The sequence below is a fragment of the Chrysoperla carnea genome, chromosome 1, assembly GCF_905475395.1.
Source record: "Chrysoperla carnea chromosome 1, inChrCarn1.1, whole genome shotgun sequence".
Taxonomy (NCBI): domain Eukaryota; kingdom Metazoa; phylum Arthropoda; class Insecta; order Neuroptera; family Chrysopidae; genus Chrysoperla; species Chrysoperla carnea.
Window position 1 is genome coordinate 102,189,243 of NC_058337.1, and position 24,498 is coordinate 102,213,740.

A 24,498-nucleotide genomic window follows, 5' to 3' on the forward strand; every position below is an offset into this window, starting at 1 on the left:
AGCTCTCAACCCTATTTTAATATTATAAATGCGAAAGTTTGTGAGGATGTATAGATGTTTCTTACTCTTTCACGCAAAAACTACTGAATGGATTTTAATGAAACTACAGGTATATAGCTCATATATCAGAATAACACATATAGGCGTAAAAGTTACACCCATAAGAGAGACGAAGGCAGCTATTTGAAGCCTACTTTATCTCTACTGCAATCAACCATTAGTCGGCGACTTTGCAGCTCTATGATTCTATTACATGTATAAGATTGTAGTAGAAGCACCCACAAAGAAGGCACTCCATCGATCACTTTATATAAAGTGAAAATGGCTGAGAAACATGTTACACCCGCCATTCGAGTAAAATTTGATAATTTTTTATTACAAATTTTTGAATTAAGCTAAAACAAAAGATTTGGTTTTCCAAAACACCTGCTTGAAATATATAAAGTTAGTATTTTGGACATCAGGAAGCCTGAAAAAGGTTAGATCTTTAGGAAATCCAATTTTGGAATGGTAAAAAATGCTTCTACACTACGTAGGTATATAGAGATTAAAAAAATACAATATTAATCTAATTCGTCTAGTTTATTACTAACATCTAACATCTTATCATAAACAACTCGAATATCTTGTAACAATTGTTTAACATTTGTACCAATTTTTGCTGAAATTGGAATAATCGGTAATTGTGTGTGCTTTCGTAATAATTCAACATTTTCCATAGCACCAGGTAAATCAATTTTATTAGCAATAATGATTTGTGTTCTTGATGATAGTTCGTTGCTAAATTTATCGATTTCATTTTGTAAAATTTTTAAATGTTTCCATGGTTCATCATTTGCAACATCTAAAATTATAAGTATTGCAGCACAACGTTCGGCATGTCTAAGAAATTGAATACCAAGACCTTTATTCTTGTGACTGTCTTCAATTATTCCCGGTAAATCCGCAACTTAAAAAATCATAAAAATTATTTTTTTTGTATTTTAAGAGTTTTTAATTTAACTTAATATGTATTCAATAAATCTGTAATTCGAGTAACTTAAACAAATATATCGCATTTCTAACTACTTTAGAAATATGGAGAATAGATCAAGGTAAGGTGTCTTGAAGACCCCTTAAACGGTTGTTAAACTAAAAAAATGGCAAATTTTTCCCGTAAAAGGATCCTAGTAGATTAATGATAATGAAATAAATTATTTACTAAACTGAAAGTTTTACTAGTGACGATGAATCGAGCATGTAGTATTAATTACCTGCTATTTGTTCGTAATCATCATACTGAACAATTCCTAGATGTGGTTTCAGAGTTGTAAATGGATAAGGTGCTACTTTTGGGCGTGCTCGTGAAATGGCTCTTAATAATGTACTCTTTCCTGCATTTGGAAATCCAACCTGAAAAAGACATAAATCCGATGTATTCTTTTTATAGATTTACATATATACATATTTATAAATTTTAATAATTTAGTATGAATATGAACAATAGATAAAAATATAAATGTTTTAGAGAGGTATAACTTTTCGAATTTTCACCGCTTGATAAATAAACGAGTTCAAATTAATTTAAGATTTAAATTAGCGGGCATATCATTCTCATATTCCTTCATCAACTTGAAAGGAGCCGATAATCTTCAAACGGTTGAAGATGTACTTCAAGAATTGCTTTGCCTAGAGTCCTGGCATGATTAATGCGGCCCTACTGTCACTGACCACGTCTGGTGTGACAAACAAATCAAATTATTGAAGCTAAGTTGATAAATTGAATTTATTCAGGTATTAGTCACTTAATTTTCGGATATTACATAAAAGTCAGGAAGCTGATCAACTTAAAATTTTTATTATCAGCTTCTCCAAGTATTAACCGTGTGAACTTAATCAGTATCGAACATCTCGGTAGTTTTTAGAATTAAATGAAAAAAGAAGCAATAAGTAAGTAACGTTCAAAACGTTCTACACTTCATAGAAATTTGACCAAATCTTGTTAATAAATGACCGTATTTTACTTGGCCAATTTGAGAATAACTGATAATGGTTTATTATCGATAATTTTTTAAAAAACTTCATGAGAAAAGAACGAGATCAGATTCATGGATTTTTGTTATATCAGAGAATTTATTTTAAGTTTAAGATCAAGTGATTTATCACTTTTGGCAATTTCATATCAGTGTTGTAAATGGCGATTAGATCTAATTTTTGATCCGAAAAATTGAATTGTTTGAGTTTAAAGAAATTTCTTCTGCTCTGTTAGAGTTTAAAACGATGTAAATTTCAACTCACAAGAACTTAATCTTGTTTACCTATAGTTTTGTAATTGATTCTTACCAAACCAATATGTGCCATACTCCTAATTTCTAACGTATATTGTAAATCCTCTCCTTCAGCTCCATATTCACAAATATATGGTGCCTGTTCTGTGTCCGATACAAAAAAATGATTCCCTTTACCACCAGCTCCACCTTTTGCAGCTACAAACATGGTACCATCTTTTTCTAAATCCCCGATAATAATATTTTTACTATTTTTAATAATAGTCCCAATCGGTACTTTTACAATTGTATGTTGTGCATTCTTTCCATGACAATTCTTTCCAGATCCTTTTTCACCAAGATCAGCTTGTAGGACTGATGTTACATGTGTTAAATCTTTAACATCTTTAGATGCTTCAAAAATAATATGCCCACCATTCCCTCCATCGCCCCCATCAGGTCCAGCATTTTCATTAGCCCATAAATGTAAAAAGGATATGCATCCATCACCTCCACGACCCCCTAATGTACGTACAGTGCGTAAATCAACAAAGTATTGAGCCTAAAATAACGGAAATACATATCCTGTAAATAAAATAATTAAAAAATACATATAATTTGGGAGTGGTGTTAAACCGGATTAAACAGATTCTGAATCCAGAATATGTAACCTATTCAAACTGGATTTAAATTCATTTTGCGTATACTATATTAATGAAATATGTGAATAAGCCCTACTTTATTGGTTTGCGATTTTGCTTTTTTACTTCTTAACGGCTGTGCAATATTCGTTTTATGCATACATCTTTTGCTTAAATTGAGAAAACTATTACGAAATAATAACATTTTTTTTTAGTATATAAAAAAAAATAAGGTTATTATTGTTTCTCACATGGTGTCACATACAAACTGTTTATAAAGTCAGTAACTGTTAGTTAAAAATAAAATCAATTATTTAAAAAATTTAGTCGATCATTATTAAAAATCTAATATTGATGAAATTTAAATGTAATTGTTGGGAAAATTTTCACTATTTTCGATCAATTATTAATGTGATAATAAATTACCAGATGTTTAAATACACACACACAGCGGCTATTATGATAATGATATATTTTTTGTTTTATTACTGGGTGTATTAAAATTATGGGCAAATTTTTATTTATTCATAAACGGATAAACTGTAATAGTTAGGCAGACAGCTGAAATTTAGACATAGTGTGTATTACTATTGCCGCTAGAACAATAAATAATAATCAAAAAAATTATTAGAATTAATATTTAATATTTTTACTGAGTTGTGTTTCTCCGCTTAAGAGGATTTTTAATAAAGGTCATTTAAATTTAGATCATTCGTTTCTCAATTATTTTTATCAAATCTTGAATTACGTTATATCCGATTTATTAAAGATCATTCATTTTGAACCAATTTTGTTTTTTTTTTATTTGAAGATCGTTTAATCGGAATGGTTTCTATAAACGATTGGCCAGAAATTTTGAAAAAGTAAAAAGAAAAAATTGTAAAATATGATTTTTTTAGAAAAGTGACCCAAGATAAATATCTAACTTATGAATATTTGAAGTATACGTGTCTAAATAAGCAATTTTCTCCAAATTTCTTCGGCTATGGTGGTTCGTCGATATTTTAGCACTTATTTTTGAACTCTTCTTGTACGTAGACCAAAATCCTGTTATATTTAGATGTATATGTATATATGGTCATTTTTTTCACCGTCTCAGATTAATAAAAAGTGGCTAATAAAAAAGTGTTTCCAGGATGCTGTACAATTCACTGCCATTGCTTAGATTAGATAAAATATTCAATAAATCTTTCAAGATATCATAGCGCCTCAATCACAGGGATGGTAGACAATAAAACCTGTAGATTTACTGATTTTATTCGCTGAGTGTAGAACCGAATTCAGCGCTGCTACATGCAATGTTTGTATCATTAACGTAATAATATTGCCTGCATTTTTAAATGATGACATTATTTATAGATATTGAAAATATTATTACATAAAAAGTAATAGTCAACCTGAATGACTACTTGCAATTGTCTAGAGGTGTAAGAAAATATAAAATAAATATAATAAAAATTTTAAAGAAATCCCTGACACAAAATGAGATCCCATCGATTCGTTTGTGGCCTCGAACATGAAAATAGTCTTAATAATATAAATATCATAGTGTATAGAGAATGGTACAAAAAATTAATGAAAATGATACAAAAAATTAAACATTTTATTTATCAATTAATCAAATTAACTATCAAAGTCAGTGTATTTACCAAAAGAAAAGTACATTTTTCATAAACCGTACAAGGAATCGATATGAATTTTTCACAAAAGACGTATAATAATTGATAAATTGATAAATTAAATTAAATTTTTTATTTCTATTTTCATTTTCACTCTTTATAAAAAAAATGCACGTGTTATACCATTCTAAATGTTAAAACTATAACATTACACTTAAAATGATTTTGCTTTTATTTTTGACTGAGTATATACCAGTTTTTCATTTTTATGCATAGTCTTATCTAAATTATTAAATATTGAGACTGATAAAGTTCTTAATTTTGGTATGATTATATAAAGCTTAAAACTTGAGGAATATTGATAAAAGGTTCTTTATGACTTATGTAAATAGTAACATTTTTAAAAGCACTTACCTATTGACTAAAAACCATTATTTAACGACTTCTCCATATATCACCATGTAAAAGGGAGTGTTTTTTATAATTACTTTCTCATAAATCGTACAGAAAATCGACTTGAAATTTATACAGAAGACTTATTAAATACTCATTAATAGGGTATTATCGTTAGTCAAAAATAAATCATGAAATTTGAAAAAAAATAAATTTAAGAGAAAATATACTTAAATATTCTAATTTCGAGTCATAAAAATCGTAATTTTTAAACTGTATATCACGTGACCTAAAACGCGGGTAAGCCCTACTGTGATGTCATAGCGGTATGAGCCATAGACCATCAATTAGTTCAGTGTAAACAGCTGGGTATAATATATACATAGTTAATAAGTATTTATATATATTATAATCAGATGTCTATGAATATATCTGTCAAACTTATTTGTGTTATTTCGTATAGTGATACCCATATTACGTCATTAAATAGGATGCCCGCGTTTTTGACAGTTTAAAAAAGGTTTAAAATTTAATTTAAGTTTTTGGCAAGAAAGCGTGTGTTTTTTTCCGAAATAAATTTTTGGTGGGTTTTTACTAACAAAATCAACATTTTGAAGTACTTTTTCAAAAATAATAGAATACCCTATTGACACAACAAATATCAGAGCTTTAGTAACAGTATCGTTTTGGTATTGAACCACCTTATATAACCTTGTATCATACTGTACACATGCTTTCATAATATAAAAACCTGTAAAGTGTGTAATTTTTTTTCGAAATACAAAAAAAAATTCTTTGAATAAAAAAAAAAGATATGCTATAAAGTAATAGTGAAATAAATCTATAATTAAAAGAAACTAAATTCTTTTTGAAATATGTAGTGCACTATTATAACATAACTATGCTAAATAAAAAAAAAATAATAAGAAAGAACTTATTATATTTATTATTATTTAAAGTTTAAAATGTAATAATAATAATATATTGAATTCATTATAAGACAAGTAAAACTTATAAAAATGACATCATAAAAATGAGGCAGGCCCTATGTGATGATGATGATGTTATTTAGGCGTGTAGTTTTATATAGTATTAGTAATATTATGTAGAAGTAAAGTAGTAGAAGTCAACATCGTGGTCAATCGAGTTATTTCAATTTATATATACGCCAACGATAAAACTAAAACTAGTTGAATTCGTCGATTTGTAACAGTCGGACACGGACACACTTAAAAAAAAACTTACAGTTGTGACTGTGAGAGCGTGAGGACTGAAGAGATAGACTGACTGTACTGCGAGTACTCGTGAGGTGTTCTATGAAAAACGCGATGATCACACCGCGCTAAAATTATGTCATTTCATTCATAAAAAATTTTTATAATTTTAGTTTTTAAACAAAAATATGTTGTGATATTTAATTAATTAAAAAAAAATTATTATTATTTATTAAAAAAAAATTTTTTTTTTTTTAAACTGTGACAAAAAAAAATATTATGGCATTCCAGTTGCCTCTAACCCCTCCATGTCCACGGCGTTTCGTGGGTGGTTTTGATAATATTACACAAAAAATGATTGATGCCGCTGCCGAACAATTGGAAATTGGTTCATCATGTATGAAAACTAATTTTCTAGCACCAGTGAAAACTGATCAAGATATCTTAGAAAATTCAATGCTTGAGGATGATCCAAATGCAAATTGTGCGATTACACATGAGGAGAAAACACGACCGAGATGGGGTCCACAACATAAGGGGGCACAAGAGCTTGCGAATTTATATAGCAAGGGTTCGTAACGTTTTTTTATTCAAATAATTTGTATTTAGTAGTGATTTATATTTGTTTTTACTAACAATTAACTGATTTCAACAATGGATATTGTTATTGATTGTTTTCTTTTATCATTGTTGTAAGATAAATCGCTTAATCCACGAGAAGATAAAAAATGATTTTTTTTTTTTAAAGTGACAAAAAGTTATTATTTCTCAGTAAAAATGTCTAATTGTCGAAAAAATATTTTATTGCTACAAAAAAATGTTAGATTATTCTACAAAGTGTTTGAAAATTAAGATGAAACAAAAACTAAAAAAAAAAAAATTGTGATTACCTCACCATTGAGACTTTGTTTGTGTTCTTTCAGGGCCGGATTAAAAATAGGGCACGCAATCGTCCTACCAATCCCGTTAGTTATTCCGATCTTAACAATCTCAGCTTGTCTAGAAAATAAGACAACCATTTACAAATTGTTAGATCAGACTATTGACAGGGAGGTTAGTAGGTGGAAGGGACAGATAAATCGACCGTAGCGCTGTTATCTTATAAAATTTGCAATAAATCATGCGTTTTATTTAAAATATGACTAATTTTCAATTGATTACATGTAAATGATATAGTATATGTCAAATTGAATTTATCGAAAAATAACAATTAAATTAAACTTATTTAAATTTGTTAAAAAATAATATGAAATTTTCAATGTAATCCATATATACAAACCATAAACTTATATGTCCACCCATACAATTATATTAGTGAAATAGTTGATGGTTACTATGGAAACAGCCTGAAATAAAACTCATGCATGATGCCAATAAGAATGTTCAAAAGTAACAAGTTAAAAATACAAAAATTATAAAATTGAAAAGGATCATTTTTTTATTATTTTACACAGAAAATTTTTAAGGAATTTCGAATTTTGAAATAGGTAAACCAAACATATAAATTTTGAAATCAAAGATATTTTTATTTTTTCTAAATAATCCTACATCGCATCTATGCAGTTTTTTTTTTATAAATAAAAAGAGAGAGTTAAATAATCGTACTTTTCTCTCTTTAACAATTTTAAAAGCTTTTATTTAACTTGCAATGTATGTAAGGATGTAACGGTGGATTCTTTGAACTCAATTTTGAAGTAGATTTCTTCAATCGATTGAACTGAAATTTTGCATGCACATTTAGTTTGGATGACAATGCATGGTAAGGTCCTGATCTTCCACTATATTTTATATAAATACATTTTTTTAGTCTTAAATTAAAAATTTTAATAAAAAATACTTTTTAAGGGACAAGCTTTTATTGTATTAAAAACTAGAAAATAATTTTATCTATGAGTCATTCATACCCAACTAATTGTAAAAGCTTGAGGCGCTTAATATCAACGATGCATCGAAAAGTAATTGGGCATGTGGAGTAGATGAGGCGTTCCGATTCATTTTTGATATTTTAAATTAACCGCCTTAAGCTTTTACAAATAGTCGGGTATGAGTGACTTATAGATAAAATTATTTTCTTCTTTTTAGTACAATAAAAGCTTGAAGCTACTCGCGGAGATTTTGAGAGTTTTTATCGTTACTGTGTAAATTAATCAAACCTTCTTGAGAAAAATGAGCTAAAAATCTATTTTACGAACTGTGTTACAAAACCCTTTAAAAAACACGGTTCCTGTATGCTTTTCCATTGAAACCGAGTATTTTTCCGGGATAAAAATTAGCTTATGTCATTTTCTGACCCATAAACTACCACTACCTATGTAAAAAATCATGCCAATCCTTTGCTCTATGAAAAATTAAAACTTATCTATCCTATGGGAACCATACATTTTACCGGGATAAAAAGTTATAAACTATAATCTATATCTGTGCCAAATTTCATTCAGATCCGTTGTGCCGTGATTGAGTAACAAATATCCATCAATCCATCCGTCTATCCAAAAGATACAAAAAAAATTATTTCTCATAAAAAAAGGTGCAAAATAGGAATAGAAATTTGCGTGTAATATAATTTACAGTGTTTTACATGTCAATGGACAAATTGTGTAAAAATATAACAAATAATTACACCTTAAAAAGTGTAATCATTATGTAAACAAAGTATTTAAAAAAATCTTAATCTGACATAACAACAATACATTTTATCATACTTAAGATAGCAAAAAATAATTAATTACTTACTTATATTAAGTAATGAACGTGTGATGAATTATGTTTTTAATATATCAACCTTAAATTGTATTAACAAACAAGTGAAAACAAACAATTGACTGAGTTAATTTTTGAAATACCATGCAAAGACAGTGTTGATTACTCTATTAAATTATACATACATACATGTCACACATATATAACTGACATTCCCATGTAATACATACTATACAATTTACGTCTAATTTGCACCCTCACGGGTAAACAGTGATAAAAATGTTTCAAACAAAAGTTGTTTATTTTTTGATTTGAAGGAACATTTTTTACATTTAAAATTTTGTTCTATCTCTAACGGTTTATAAGATCCAATGGACCTATGTTGCTCATTTACGAACTCGACTTCACTTTTTACTTTCTAAGCACGCTATAAAAATTTCAGTTGGATATCTCTTTTCGTTTTTGAGTTATCGTGATGACAGACGGACAGACGACAAACAGACAGACAATCGAAAATGGACTAATTAGGTGATTTTATGAAACCTATACCAAAATTTTGTTCATAGTATCAATATTTTTAAGCGTTACAAACTTGGGACTAAACTTAGTATACCATGCATATTACATATATGCATGGTATAAAAATAGTTGATACAATATTTTATTAATAAATTTTAGAGCTTATCCATAACCCTTTTTTAGTTAGATTAGTTGCCATTTAGGGCCTTGCGAAATTTCTAGAGTAGGCTCTTTCCACTTCTAATCCTCTTGTGCGACTATTATTTTTGCAAATTTTAGGATGTGATAAGAAAAATGTTGAAAGAATGACATATGTATTTTTATCTTTTATATTTTCGGAGAAAAGCTCTGGAAACCTTTTGTGTCATACAAGAATTTTATTTTACATTTTCGTAACTTGTGTACTCTAAAACGTGGGGAGGGAAAACTTTTTTTCCCCTACCTCAACTACGATTCTATTTATATTAGCGAATTGCCGAAGGAAATGAGTTTTGATTATTAATTTGATACACGGTATATTTTATTGAAAATTCTTTAATTGACATATGTTTTGTCTTATTCAAATTTGATGATATAATAATATTTGATTTTAAATATTATTATCATAAATTTGTCAAAAATTACGTCTGATTTAATTTCCATCACAGGTATTCAGTGGCGAATTTCAGGTGATTGAATTAAAATTTCTTTATTAGAAAGATATATCGATTTCTTTATTAGAAAAGATACTGACCGCAGCCGAAATTACTTATATTATTTCTAATTACTTCTAGCCAGGCAGCAGGGTGAGAGTATATTTCCATCTTAAAGTTGGCATGTTTTATATTGTGAGTGGTAAATAAAGGGGATAAGTGAAGCCAAGGAACATTTTTTAAATGAATCAATGATTCTTTAACTGAATCAACGATTCTTTAAATGAATCAACGATTCTTTAAACGATTCAATGATTCACTAAATGATTGGTTTAATATATTAATAGAAATGAATCATAATCGCGTTTGAAGCCGCGGGAACCTAGCCTAGTTAACATAAAATAATTATACTAGCTCGACCCGTGCGTTGTCGGAGTTAGCGTGACCCGTGGCTAAAAACAACAAACAACAAATTTCATAGGAAAAGGTGAAAAAAGTCTTTAAATTAATATTAGGAGAACATGCAAAATTTTTGCCTAATAATGTTTTGAGTATTATATTTCTAGAGTATTAAGTAAGCATCTGTAAAAACTAACATGTTTGCTTAATAATGGTTTGAGTATTATATGTCTATGTTTGCCTAATAAACTTCAAATTATTTGTCTATCGTGTTTTTTCCTATGTTTAGACGGTGAGTATATTTTTCGTTAAACCTAAACATAATAAGCTTGAAAATGAGGGGAGAATCATGGAATTGGATAAAGGAATAAGGAATATAAAAGTAGGACAGAAAAAAACTTGCTGGAGTAATATATAAGATATAAGTTTGCTTTTCTAAAGTGGTAATTTTTGCTCCTTGTATAGAAATAAATTATAAATTAAGACCTTGTACGCGTATACTCTTTATTTACGCCACTGTTTTGTTATTATTTATAATTAACCTTTACCCAAAATAACTGTGATATAAATCATAATTATTAATTAAGTATTTATTGTTATCTGAAGACTGAAGTGACAATAAATATTGTATGCTTTTAAAATAATAATTGTTAAAAGTAATTCAATAATTAATTGAATTGTTTATTTTAAGCATTGGGAATACTAACAATATATATTATTGTTTAAAAACTACGCTACTTATATCACAAAAGCTTACCAGATTCTTAAAAATTATTTGCCTAGTGGACAATATCGTCTGCTGCTTAAACTTTCCATTAAAATTTTTTACATGGCCATAAATTTTATAAGGAAAATTTTGTTTTATAATAATATACTATAAAAAAACTAGAATAAAAAAAAAAAAATATACAGAATTCAAAAATAAAAAATAATATTTTTCTCGGAAAATTGTTTTTGGTGTCAAAAATATTTTATGTAAAACTTTATTTCAAAATATATACAGAGTGTCTACTTAAGTTGGTTACATATGGAAAACTCACACAATGTTTGTTTATATTTTGAAAATATTTTGAAATTTTCAAGATTTTGGCAAAAATTTTCATAAAAAAAATTAAATTTGAAATCAATAAGTTTTGTTACAAATTTGCTCAAGCTATTGGAATTTAGAACCCTTTTAAATCTTTGCTCCACTTTTTCATTATATAAATTTCCTGCGTCTAATTGGGTACTATAAAAACTTTTCTGATCGCAGAGATCGTTTACTATCAGTATAGTTCCCCAACCATTGTTTTGGAAAGTATTGTGTGTCTGTAGGCGTACTAATACTGCTTTAAAGTCGTTTGAAAAGTTGGTACCCACAGATTATAATCAAATTAATAAAATATTTCTTTAATTTCAAAAAATATTAAAATAAAATTTTAAAATATTCTTTCACGTAATTCATTAATATTAGCCCACGATTATTTAATCTGCATATGTTCAATAAGCGAAATAATATTAAAATAGCGGATATTAGCAAAATAGCAAAATCATTTATTAGCATAGCATGTACGTTTCGAAGGTCTATTTTTCTTATTTTAAGGAAGTTCCCTCACCAGTAATAGAAAAAAATAAATTAGTAGAAAATGATCCAAATTTTTAGTATGTTGTAGTTAACGATACATATTATTAAATAAAAAAAAATTTTGGGTATCTTATCGATCAATTAAGAGAGTAATTAATTAATTAAAAATACACTAAATAACATAGCTAACATAATCATCCTCATATCATGCTATGTTATTTAGTGTATTTTTAATTAATTAATTACTCTCTTAATTGATCGATAAGATACCCAAATTTTTTTTGATTTAATAATATGTATCGTTAACTACAACATACTAAAAATTTGGATCATTTTCTACTAATTTATTTTTTTCTATTACTGGTGAGGGACCCTCCTTAAATGGCAAATTACAATTTTTAATCACTGGGCGCCCTTCTCTTGGGTTCCCTCTTTAGTTCAAATAAGCTGTAATTTTGAGTTATTAGATGTTGATTCATCATTATTTCTAAGCGTTAAAAACTTGGGACTAAACTTATTATACTTTGATCTATTTCATATTTCATATAAATTGTATATGAGGGTATAAAAATTGTATGAGAGAAATTATAAAATATCGCTTTTGTAATAATTAAAAAGTGTCTTTTCATGTTATTAAATTTTATTGCAAAATAATATTGTTTCTACTGCAGTGCGCACGAACATAGCGACATAATTCTGTAGGAGTTTTTCTTTTAAATACCTACACAACATAATTTTCTTTCGAAAATTTACTCATTTTTATAATAAGAATATTTTTTCCTTTAAATTAATAATAAATAGCTTACAATTTTCTGATGAGATTTATAAATTAGCATAATTCGATATGGAAAAACATTCTTTTGTTTTTTTTTTTTAATCGTCGAATTGTGTTGTACAATTTTATTTAATTTATTACGGTTGAGTGAATTAATCGCCGTGGATAAAGATAAGAGATCGTATCTTTAAATTCATTTCATAACAAGTGAAAACAAACAATTGACTGAGTTAATTTTTGAAATACCATGTATAGATAGTGTTGATTACTCTGTCACATTACACATACATACATATCACACACATATAATTGATATACCCATATAATACTACAATTTGCGCCTAATATACACTCTCATGAGTATACAGTGATGTTTACGAAAAAATGTTTAAAACAAAAGTTGTTTATTTTTTTATAAGGAATATTTTTTACATTTAAACTTTTGTTCTATCTCTAACGGTTTACAGGATGGGTCTTACGTACCCAAGACCCAATTGACCTATGTTGCTCATTTACAAACTCGACCTTACTTTTTACGTCCTCAGCACGCTATAAATCATCTAAATATCTCTTTTCGTTTTAGATTAATCGTGATAACAGACGGACAGACGACAGACGACAGACATACAGACAAACAACCGGAAATGGACTAATTAGGTGATTTTATGAACAACTGTACCAAAATTTTGTTCATAGCATCAATATTTTTTAGCATTAATACAGTGCAACCTCGATATAACGAATCTGAAGGGAACCAGTAAATATTCGTTATATCAAGTAATTCGTTAAACTGAGGTTTGTTATATTGAGGTTAAGTTGGTCTAAAATTCGTTATCAAGAGGTAAAAAGTGTCGGAACCTCTCGCGACATGAATTACATACTATGGAGCATACTAACTGTCATATATTGGTGGGACTTTATACGTTATATAAAGGTTTTGAATTGACGAATTTCGTTATTAAGAGGTTTTTAAATTTTTTATGTAGTTGAAAATTCGTTATAAAGAGGCTGTTCGCAAAAAATATTCGTAATGTAGAGGTATATTTTATATTGACTCTTATGGACAATTCAAGGGGATTGCGAAAAATTTGTTAAATCGAGGAATTCGTTATATTGAGGTTCGTTATATTAAGGTTGCACTGTAACTTGGTACTAAACTTAGTATACTTTGGTATATTTCATATACATGGTATAAAAATATTTGTCTTTTGTCTTCGTGTAACTCGATCGTTGGACTCACTGTACAATAATACTTTATAGCCACTATACGTGCAATCGAAGTCACGGATAAAAACCAATATTTAAATAAATATTTTAAATTTGAATTGGCGACCACATATCTATGTGTACTAAACTAAATATGTCAGTACTTCTAACTAATGATAATTTACCTAATTTCATGAAAGTAATACCGTAACATGCAATTTTCTAGTTAAAAATCAATGAAATATTAAATTAACTGTGTGAATTTAGAACCCCCAATTACGAATTTTTCGATTTTCATATTTCGTGTGTCTATAATTCGCAAATATATTCGATCATTCTTTATTTAATTATTTCGCGAAGATTAAGATACAAGCGCAATAACTAAAAAATTATAGACTTCTTTATAGAATAATATTACCGCCCTGCTCAAAAGTTACATCAGTTGTAAAAACTACTGCTTAGAAATATTTTATAAAATTTGTATTGAATTTTTAACCGACTTCAAACAAAAAAGGAAGAGGTTATCAATTCGACTGTATTTTTTTTAATGTTTGTTACCTCATAACTTTCGACTGGGTTAACCGATTTTGATGATTCTTTATCTATTTGAAAGCTGGTGCTTCCCAGATGGTCCCATTTCATTTTGGTCTATTTCTGACAACGACATGAGAAAACCATAAAAGTCTTAAATTTGCATTAAGTATGCACGACATGAGGACGAATAACTCAATATCACGCCATCCGATTTCGATGATTCTTTTTTAGTGACAAATTAGTTATTGTACTTCAGATTCACTAAAAATTACAAAATAAAAAAATAAAAAACTTTAAAAAAAAAGAAAACCGACTTCAAAAGACAAAACTTTTTCAAAACAAATTATTATGCACTAAAAAGTAAAAAAATAACGATAATATAATGTAGTTAAATTTATTGTTATTTTTGGAGTCGATGTCAGCCAAGCTAATGTAGCAAACTGTTCTGTCAGAGTTGTTTCCTTGGCTGACACCGTCACCAAAAATAACAATAATTTTAACTACATTATATTATCGTTATTTCTTTACTTTTTAGTGTATTTTAATTTGTTTTGAAATTGACTTTTAAATAATCTGTAAATAAGCAAAGTTCTGTACAGTTTTTCCAAAAAAGCTTTTGAGGATACAAATTTATTACTTAAATGTGGTAAATGATTTCCTCAAATTTTTTTTTGTTCTTGTATAGCATACAAGTATGATCCAATTAATGATATTTAAAAATTTTTGGATAAGTAAGTATTGTGTTGAAGCTATAGTGCATAAACTAGTGAAAATAAATTTATTGATGACACAAATATGTAATAAAAAGTTGTATCTTGTATAGAAGTACGCATGCGTGAATCATTCGCATTGCGTGTATAATGTAATTATTAGTTTTAAAAGTAAAAACAAAAAAAATAATGTACATTAATTTGATGATAGCACTTTCGTAGGTTCAAAGGTTGTCGTTTTGATTTCTTTTGTTCATTCTTTATATGTCAAATGATCGGTTCGACGCGGCGACTTGTTCGTTCAATCTATAAGCTATACATAAAAAAAAATATTTAAATGAAATAAGCTTTTATTTTGTTGTACAAAAATCTAAACAAAAATTTTGTTTCTTTCATTTTATATGATACCATGTATGTATATAATATACAGGGTGTCCTGTAAGTACCGCACACTTTTGTTGCATCAAGTAGAAAATAAAATTATAAGACGAAAAGTTCTCTTCCAGTTTTTGATCCGATGCACGGCAGCCAATCAGAAGCATTGTAACTAAAAATTAAAACCACTCGACTGAAATTGACTAATTAATAACTTTTGATAGATTAAAAATAAATTATTAAATATATATTATTGTTATTAAAAAAGAAAAAAAATTATTAAGCATTGAACAATTAATTTTCATAGCAATAAATTAAAAGCTCTCGATTCTGCTCAAACTGAATACTTTATATAAGTTTTTTTTTTTTTCTTAATTTGGTTTTGTGACGGGTTTTTTTCAGCTCTACTTTCGGCTCTGATTAACAGAGATCTATTAATTTCATTTCTGTCCTATTATGTAGTCATAAACGAATTTTTAAAAAACAAAAATTAATAAATGTTTATTAATAAATTGAAATTATTTAAAGTTCAATGATATGTATTGGATAAATTAAAACATAATTTATTTTGCTTAAATAGGGAATATTCATGTATTTTTTTATATTTTTAATTCATTGTTTACATCGTTATAACAAAGTAAAAAATATAAATACTGCTTAAAAATGCTGTATTGAAGTGTAAACAAATATTTAAAATACATTATAAATTTGAGATATTTAAACGCAGTTTTTTGGCGCTCTCTGTTGATCACGTATAAGTACGTGATCTGTCAATTGGTGACAGTTCAATGTATAATTTACACTTTAAAAAAATGAATTTACCACACAGAATTTACACTCGTTATTATCAATAAAAAGCCGTATAATGATATATCTCAAAGTAATACCATACAAAATGTAAGTAATTAATATCATACAGTATGTCAACAAATTTGACCAGCCAATACTATGATGGCACGTTTGAATTTCCGTTTTAGAAATTTTTAAATTCCCTCACTGAATTTGTACTTTTATTAATTAATTCTAAGTAATTTAAAAGTAATTAATTACTAAAATAATGCTTTAGTTGAAATGTCCAGTCAATAAAGTTACGGAAAAAAAATATATTTGAACCAAATTTAAATTTTATGAATATTCTCTATTAGCCAATATTTAAATATGAGTTATTTAATTAACAAATTTTCCTCTTTTTAAAAATCTGTCTACGACGAGCAACAACAGTTGTAAATCCAGCACTGCGTGTTCGTAATATATAAGGGTGGAAACTTTTAAATAAATCCAAATATTTGGGTAAATATTTTATACTTGTAGAATTATCAAAATGTTCTTGAATAATAGAAAAATTAATTTTCATAACATTAACATTCCTACTTAAAAAATTTTCTTTCAACTTATCAAGAAATTCCAAATTTTCGTTTTTCGGAGTGAAAACTTCGCATGTATCGCAGTGTTATAAAATAATATAACATAAAACTGTCATCGTTTGACGGGTTTATAATTGGTTGCTAACATTTCTGAATATGTGTTTTAACAATACCTAGAAGTGAATAAAAAAAGTTTACCGTGGCACACTCAAGCGACCTCTACCATCAATACTCAACTCAACCCATAACTGTGCCAAACAACCCAATTATTCTTTGCTGCTACACAAAAAGAGTTTATACGGAAAAATTTCTTGCTCGAGATTTTAAAAATTTTGATTGATAAGTGATATTATAACAGTTCATGTAATTCACATATATATAATGTTATAGCTATATCACTTAGAATGGTAAAACACGTGCATTTTTTGTCACATAGAGGTACAATTATACTATCACATAAACTGCATAACAACTACTGTTAAATTGGTTGAAAGGTTGAGAATGTTTTTAGTATTTTAAAATAATAAGAAGCTACTAGCGCATAGGGGAGAGTATAGTACCTGGGATCAAAATTTACATTCATGTGATTATTAAAATCATTTTCTAAAATATGACAATGAAAATAGTCTCTACTTATAGCCTTACATTATGCTTTTTTTGAGGATTTAAATACTCCTCTAAAATATAAACAGGCATTGATAAAAACTGGTGATCCATGGTAAAATATTTGTTTGTGATTCATGGTACAAAGACTATATAGCCTTCGTCCTTAGCTCTGCGTCACAGAAAATAACATGACATGAATTTTAAAAAAACTTTAAAAAATACTAACCAAAAAGTAATCGAACTAAAAGACTTAAGTTTGAGGGGGCTTTTCCGATTTTCCAGGCAGTTGCAATGAAAAAATTTTTCCGCAAGTTTCAAGCAATTTCATGCCGAACACAAAAAAACGAATCTTTCTAGCATGTTTAGACGGAAATACGTAATTTTGGGAGATGCTTTTCTAATTTTTCGGGGGATTGCAATAAAAAGTTTGTATACATATTTCTAGCATGTCTACAAGTCCCTTAGAATTTTTTTACATGAGTCAGTCCGTCAATCAGTGAGTGAATGTGTCAGCTTCACTTAAGGTTATATATTACATATATTAGATCTCATTGATAGCAATATATGACGAAAAACTACAGAATGATTCAAGGTACCTTGTATCTGGGGACATATTTAAATTGACCACTATGAGTCAATATATAATGTACTATATTCACTCCGTGCGTGAGTTTCGTTTCCATGGTAACGATACATTACTTTAATTATAGAATTGTTTGGATGCATATATAATTGTATGGATTGCATTTAAGACTTACATTGAAAATTTAATATTATTGTCTCACAAATTTAAATAAATAATTATGATAATTTACATTTGAAAAATAATATTTGTGCAATTTGATTTCTTATTTTCACAATATTTAATGCATTCAGTTTAATTAATTCGTGTTTTACAATAATTTTAATTTGACATTTCTATAACATTAACATGTAAAGAACTGCAAATTAGTAATAACAGCCCCCTTTAACGCCAAAATTTTTCACTGGAAGCGCTGGCATCGATTTTATTGTCCCTACCATGACTACGCACACAACGAATACATGTAAAAATTAGGACACACACTAGGTATTATTATTAAAAAAAAGCTAAACAAGATTGTTATTACTAATTAGTAGAGAAAAATTTTACATGCAATTTTCTTTTTAAAAATCAATAAATTGACTAATCTACTGCATTATAAAAAATTATTATTATTTAAATAAAACAGGAGCGTATAATTTAAAGTTGTAATATCTTCATTTTATGCATAATCTATGCATTCTAACATAAAGTTGTAATTACTTCTATTGATGACGTAATATCGGTATCATTACACGAAATAACACAAATAAGTTTGACAGATATATTCATAGACATCTGATTTTAATAAATATAAATACTTATTATCTATGTATATATTATATCCAGCTGTCTACACTGAACTAAGTGATGGTCTATGGCTCATACTGCTATGACATCACAGCAGGGCTTACCCGCGTTTTAGGTCACGTGATATACAGTTTAAAAATTACGATTTTTAATTTTAATATTTTAAAAGAAAAATGTGTTTTTATGATTCGAAATCAGAATATTTAACTATATTTTTATATAAATTTTAACTTTTTTTTAAATTTCATTATTTATTTTTGACTAACGATAATACCCTATTGCTGCGAAAACTTCGGTTAGAAGTCTTCTATTATAAAGTACATACAAAAGAATAAATGTGGGAGATCACTTCTGTTTGTCCATATAAGCTCGTTGCAAATTTTTTGTCCATAAGCATACGCTCATGCTTAGTTAAAATATAAAAATTTTAATATTTTTGGCTTGTGTTCATTTGATTGTTCCTTTGATTATAAAGCGTGATGATAATATCGACAACGACAGCGATATTAATTATAAATAATAATAATATTTTTAATAATGACTTTTAATATAAATATTAAAGATAAGGAAGATAATAATCTGCTTTCTATATAGTCCAGCAAACGTGACAAAATTTAAATAAAAAGCTTGATTTTTTTTATATGAAGTTGGACTAAGTCTAAATTAATTCTGAACATTTTAGAGGGAGGGGGGGGGGGTTGATCGATTATTTAAATAAGTAAATGACTTCACGTTTTCATAGATTTCTCCAAAACTATTCGGTGGAAATTAAAAAAAAATTAAATTTATTATTTAAAAAAAAAACCCCGCTGTGCTCGATTATTTAAGGATGTTCGAGCACGGAAATGGAGACACAAATTTTTTTAATATATATTTCCAATTTTGATGGTGAATTATGTTATAACTTGACAATATAAGACGAAAAGTAGGAATACAATTTTTCGATATCTGGAATAATTTTCTAAATATCGAAAATTGAAAATTTTGTTTAATTTTTTAGCTTTCGATATTTCAAAAACCAAGGCAGATATCGTAAAATTTTATTATTATTTTTCGTCTACATTCATAAAATCATAACAAAATAAGGTACAAATTATTTCAACCACAAGTGTAAACTTACGTTTGTACTACCTTAAGAACTGTAGCTATCATCCATAGGATAGGTTAGGTTAGGTTATATTGACTGTCCACGAAGGACACACTTAGGGTATGGAACCCATTGTGATACCATATATATGTACTTTACCACTTTTCCGCTGATAATTTCATTTATCAACTCCTCAATTTCAGAGGCGGCTGGGTGCACCTCCTTCATGCATATACCATGCACTACTTCAGTCCATCACAACTATTAATTAAATTAATTTTATTGCGACCGCGGGAATCGAACCCGCTACGCCTAGGATATTGCAGACGGAATTGTTTACACCTTAACCAACTGAGCTAATAAGGCGACAGCTACCTTCCTTGTTTTGATCTAAAAAATAAAAATTACATGCAAATGTGGAATGGGCCGGCCACCATATAAACATTTTTCTACATATTATTTTCAATATGTAACCTTTCGTATTAAACACGAATAGGTATGTCTATGAATAATACTTATGAATGCATTTTGATTTTTTGTTTAATTTAAATCAACAATATTTTTTAATATAATAATTAAACTAAAAAAATATGCAATATTATTACGTCATGACACCAATTATGTGACACGAAAATGTCGAAGGTTATAAACTATACACATGTACAGAATGCTTCAGTCAATTACCATCTTTCTAGATTACTAACTGCTGTGGTGTCAAACGAGTCCAAAATTAGATTATAAATTATTAAGGTAGTGCCAGCTCACCAAGGCAATTTTAGATTTAGAGTTCAAATTTTTTGTATATAACTTCATGAATGTAGACGAAAAATAAGAATACAAATTTTCGATTTCTACCTTGGTTTCCGAAATATCGAAAGGTAAATAATGAAACAAAATTTTTAATTTTCGATATTTTGAAAATTACTCCAGATATCGAAGAATTTTATTCTTACTTTTCGTCTTATATTGTCAAGTTATAACATAATTCACCATTAAAATTGAAAATATATATTTTTAAAATTTGTGTCCCCACTACCGTGCTCATACATCCTTAATTAGTCGGGCATAACGGTTTTATAGTTTTGGAGAAATCTATATGAAAACATATAATCTATCTATCGTTTTACCATTAGATCAATGTTAAATATGCTTACTTTTGAAGTTATTTATTTATTTTTAATAATATGTCAACTCCCTCTAAAATTTTCAAAATTAATGAAGTAGTAATTTGACTTTCTTTAATTTGACTTATATATACGAAATAATACATTATAAATCAATTATTAAAATTGTTTTATCATGATTTCTATTTGTAAATAATAAAATTATACATTAAAAATTAATATTGAGACAATTTACTGTAATAATATTTACATAATAACAAAAATCATAGTAAAAATTTTTTGACGCGTATAATCCTTCCTTTTTATACTATGTATATGAAATATACATAGTATATTAAGTTTAGTCCCAAGTTTTTAACGTTTAAAAATATTGATGCTATTAACAAAATTTTGGTATAGGTGTTTATAGAATCACTGCAAATTAATTGAACAGATTGAACAAAATCATAAAATTAAAGATTGGCGTAAAATTTATTAAAAAACAAGTGAAAACAAACAATTGACTGAGTTAATTGTTGAAATACCATGCATAGTCATTGTTGATTTCTTTATCACATTACACATACAAACATGTGACACATACATAACTGATAATCAAGTATAGTACATATTATAAAATTTCCGCCTAATTAGCGCCCTCACGGGTAAACAGTGATGTTTACGAAAAAATGTTTCAAACAAAAGTTGTTTAATTTTTGATAAGGAACATTTTTTACATTTAAACTTTTGTTCTATCTCTAACGGTTTACAAGATGGGTCCTACGGACCCAAGACCCAATTGACCTATGATGCTCATTTACGAACTTGACCTCACTTTTTACGTCCTGAGTACGCTGTAAAAATTTCAGCTCGATATCTTTTTTCGTTTTTGAGTTATCGTGTCCACAGACGGACGGACGGACAACCGGAAATGGACTAATTGGGTGATTTTATGAGCACCTATGACAAAATTTTTTTCCTAGCATCATTATTTTTAAGCGTTACAAACTTGGGACTAAACTTAATATACTATGTATATTTCATATATGCATGGTATAGATAATATCAATTAATTATATGCAATTCTATATATTTTATACTCAATTCGCCCCCTATGATAAAAACTATCCATTTACTAAATAATTGAATCAAATTTCAAAATCTATCAGAAAAATATCTCTCATGAGACTTTGTATAATTATAAATTTTTCATTTAATACTTTAATGATATTGCTTTGATTTTGTAAATAGTGGCGCACTTAAAATATCCCCACTATTTTTATTTCTAATTTTAACGAAATCGAAATCTAAAATTTATAGGTATTTGTTTTTAACCTCCGAACAAAAGAGTGTGTGTGTGTGCTATGTGTGTGTGTCTATCTGTCTATCTGTGGCATCATCATGCCTAAACTGATAAATCGATTTTGATTTTTTTTTTCGTTTGAAACTCTTAGGTTAGGTTAGGTTATATTGGCTGTCCACGAAGTACACACTTAGGCTATAGAGCCCATTGTGATACCATATAAGTGTTTTACCACCTTTTCCGCTGATAATTTCATTTATCAGCTCCTTAATTATTTTCAGAGGCTGAGTGCACCTTCTCCATGCATATACAATGCACTACTTCAGTCCATCACAACTATTAATTAAATTAATGTTTGTTGTGACGGCGGGAATCGAACCCGCTACCTTAGGCATATCGCGAACGGAATTGGTTATGCCTTAACCAACTGAGCTATTAGGGCGACTTTGAAACTCTTCAATGAAGAAATTTTCAGCATGATTATTTAAAAATGAGACTTAAAAATTTTTTTGTTGATAACGCAGATTAAAATTTTCCTGGTCCAGAACTTACAAGAGGCGTCCTCTCAACAATTACCGAGTTCAATGCTCAGTGTTGTTGCATTATCTAATACGTTCACAAAAACATATTTCAAATAATTTTAAAATATGAAAAATGTACGCTATAGCCTTTATGTAGGTAAAGACTTATAACTTAAAAAATTAAGTAAGCATGTAGCCTTTAATTTTATCCTACGAATCAAATGTATTTGTGATATTCGTATATGCAATGAGATCACGCAAACTATTAAAAAAATTAGTGAGCAATAAAGCTCCATTATTAAGGTCTGATTTCCCCTTCATTAGATGCTTTGTTTTATATCGAAAATGATATTTTTGTCTTTTAGCCGCAGAAACAAAACACTTCGAACGGTCGAAATTCGAAAAATTTGCGGAAGCGTCAGGAAAAGCGTCAGGAAATTTTGTAACCTATATTGATTTATAACTGTAAATAGTATTTACATTCTCTCTATTGATGGAAATCATTACTAATATTATAAATTCGAAAATAACTTTATCTTTCTGTCTGTCTGTTATCACGCCTAAACTACTAAACCGATTTAAATGAAATTTGGTAGAGAGATAGTCTAAAGGCTGAGAAAGGACATAGGCAATTTTGATGAGGCAAAAAGGCTGCAATGGATTGAAATAGAGGATGCAATTTTGTATGGAAATTAGTCGTTTTTAAAGCTAGAAACTTGAAACTTACTTTGTAAGCTTTTGATTAGATATAAATAAATACGACATTCTAAGTTTGTGAAAATTTTACCCTAAAGAGGGTAAAAATAGGGGCTGAAAGTTTCTGCATGACCCAGAAAATAAAAATATAGAAGAAATACAAAAAATTACGGCGTCATACAAAATGTGAAACGCAATAACGCAAAATAGGTGTTCATTTATAAAGGTGAAAGCAACAGAGAATATGAACTAGGGTTCCGCGCAAAATAATAAATTCGACGCAATTGTGAACAAAAGGAGTATAAGTGAAGGTTATAACAAAATAATCTTTGTATTTAAAAGTGAAGTTGCCCAGCGAAACGAACAGTTCACAGCTAGTTTAAAATAAATTAATAAATTATTATTTCATATTAAAATAAGTTTCCTTAAAAAACAATATTTTCAGACCTGGAAATCTTTAAAAAGTTCTTAAATTTTCCTTTCCAAATTTGCTAGATACCTTGAATTGGGCGGGTGCCTTCCAAGAAAATGAAAATTTATATGTGTTTATAAACAACATCCCAAAACCTCATATAAATCGTGTTTTAGAGATAATATAGGGATTTATAGCACACCCCCCTACCCTCAGCTCGCCAACTTTGCGATGCAGTGTATAAGTCTATATTTTTGGGGTAAATATAAGTAGGAATAAAAACAATATGCGCCAAGCTTTTGTAGCAACAATATATTAAATAATTATATATTTTACTAAACAAAGTAATTACCGTTATGATATTATGCATTGAATGTGTATGACCTGATATAGATGTAGCTTATGTTTTCATGTTTGAAGTATATAAAACTAGGAAGTATACATTATTATGCCTTTTTATCTGGCTCCCAATTGTCTTGTTGCATTCAATTGCTTTTTAACATTAAT

The 24,498-nt window shown here is 28.0% G+C and overlaps 2 protein-coding genes across 2 annotated transcripts in view; one reads left to right on the plus strand and one right to left on the minus strand.

Moving 5' to 3' along the window:
* Window positions 1-563: 563 nt before the first annotated feature.
* LOC123305135 (mitochondrial ribosome-associated GTPase 2) lies at window positions 564-3,210 on the minus strand. Its single transcript, XM_044886761.1, has 4 exons — window positions 2,985-3,210; window positions 2,323-2,808; window positions 1,254-1,392; window positions 564-949 (listed from the first exon to the last, which is right to left on the minus strand). The coding sequence occupies exons 1-4, from the start codon at window positions 3,090-3,092 to the stop codon at window positions 564-566; spliced, it is 1,119 nt and encodes a 372-aa protein (XP_044742696.1). The 5' UTR covers window positions 3,093-3,210.
* Window positions 3,211-6,024: 2,814 nt separating this feature from the next.
* LOC123305547 (plasmanylethanolamine desaturase) overlaps window positions 6,025-24,498 on the plus strand; it is a 38,855-nt gene continuing 20,381 nt past the window's right edge. Inside the window, exon 1 of the mRNA XM_044887300.1 lies at window positions 6,025-6,684. Coding sequence (XP_044743235.1) covers window positions 6,393-6,684 — 292 coding nt within the window. The 5' untranslated portion in view covers window positions 6,025-6,392. The remainder of the gene's footprint in view (window positions 6,685-24,498) is intronic.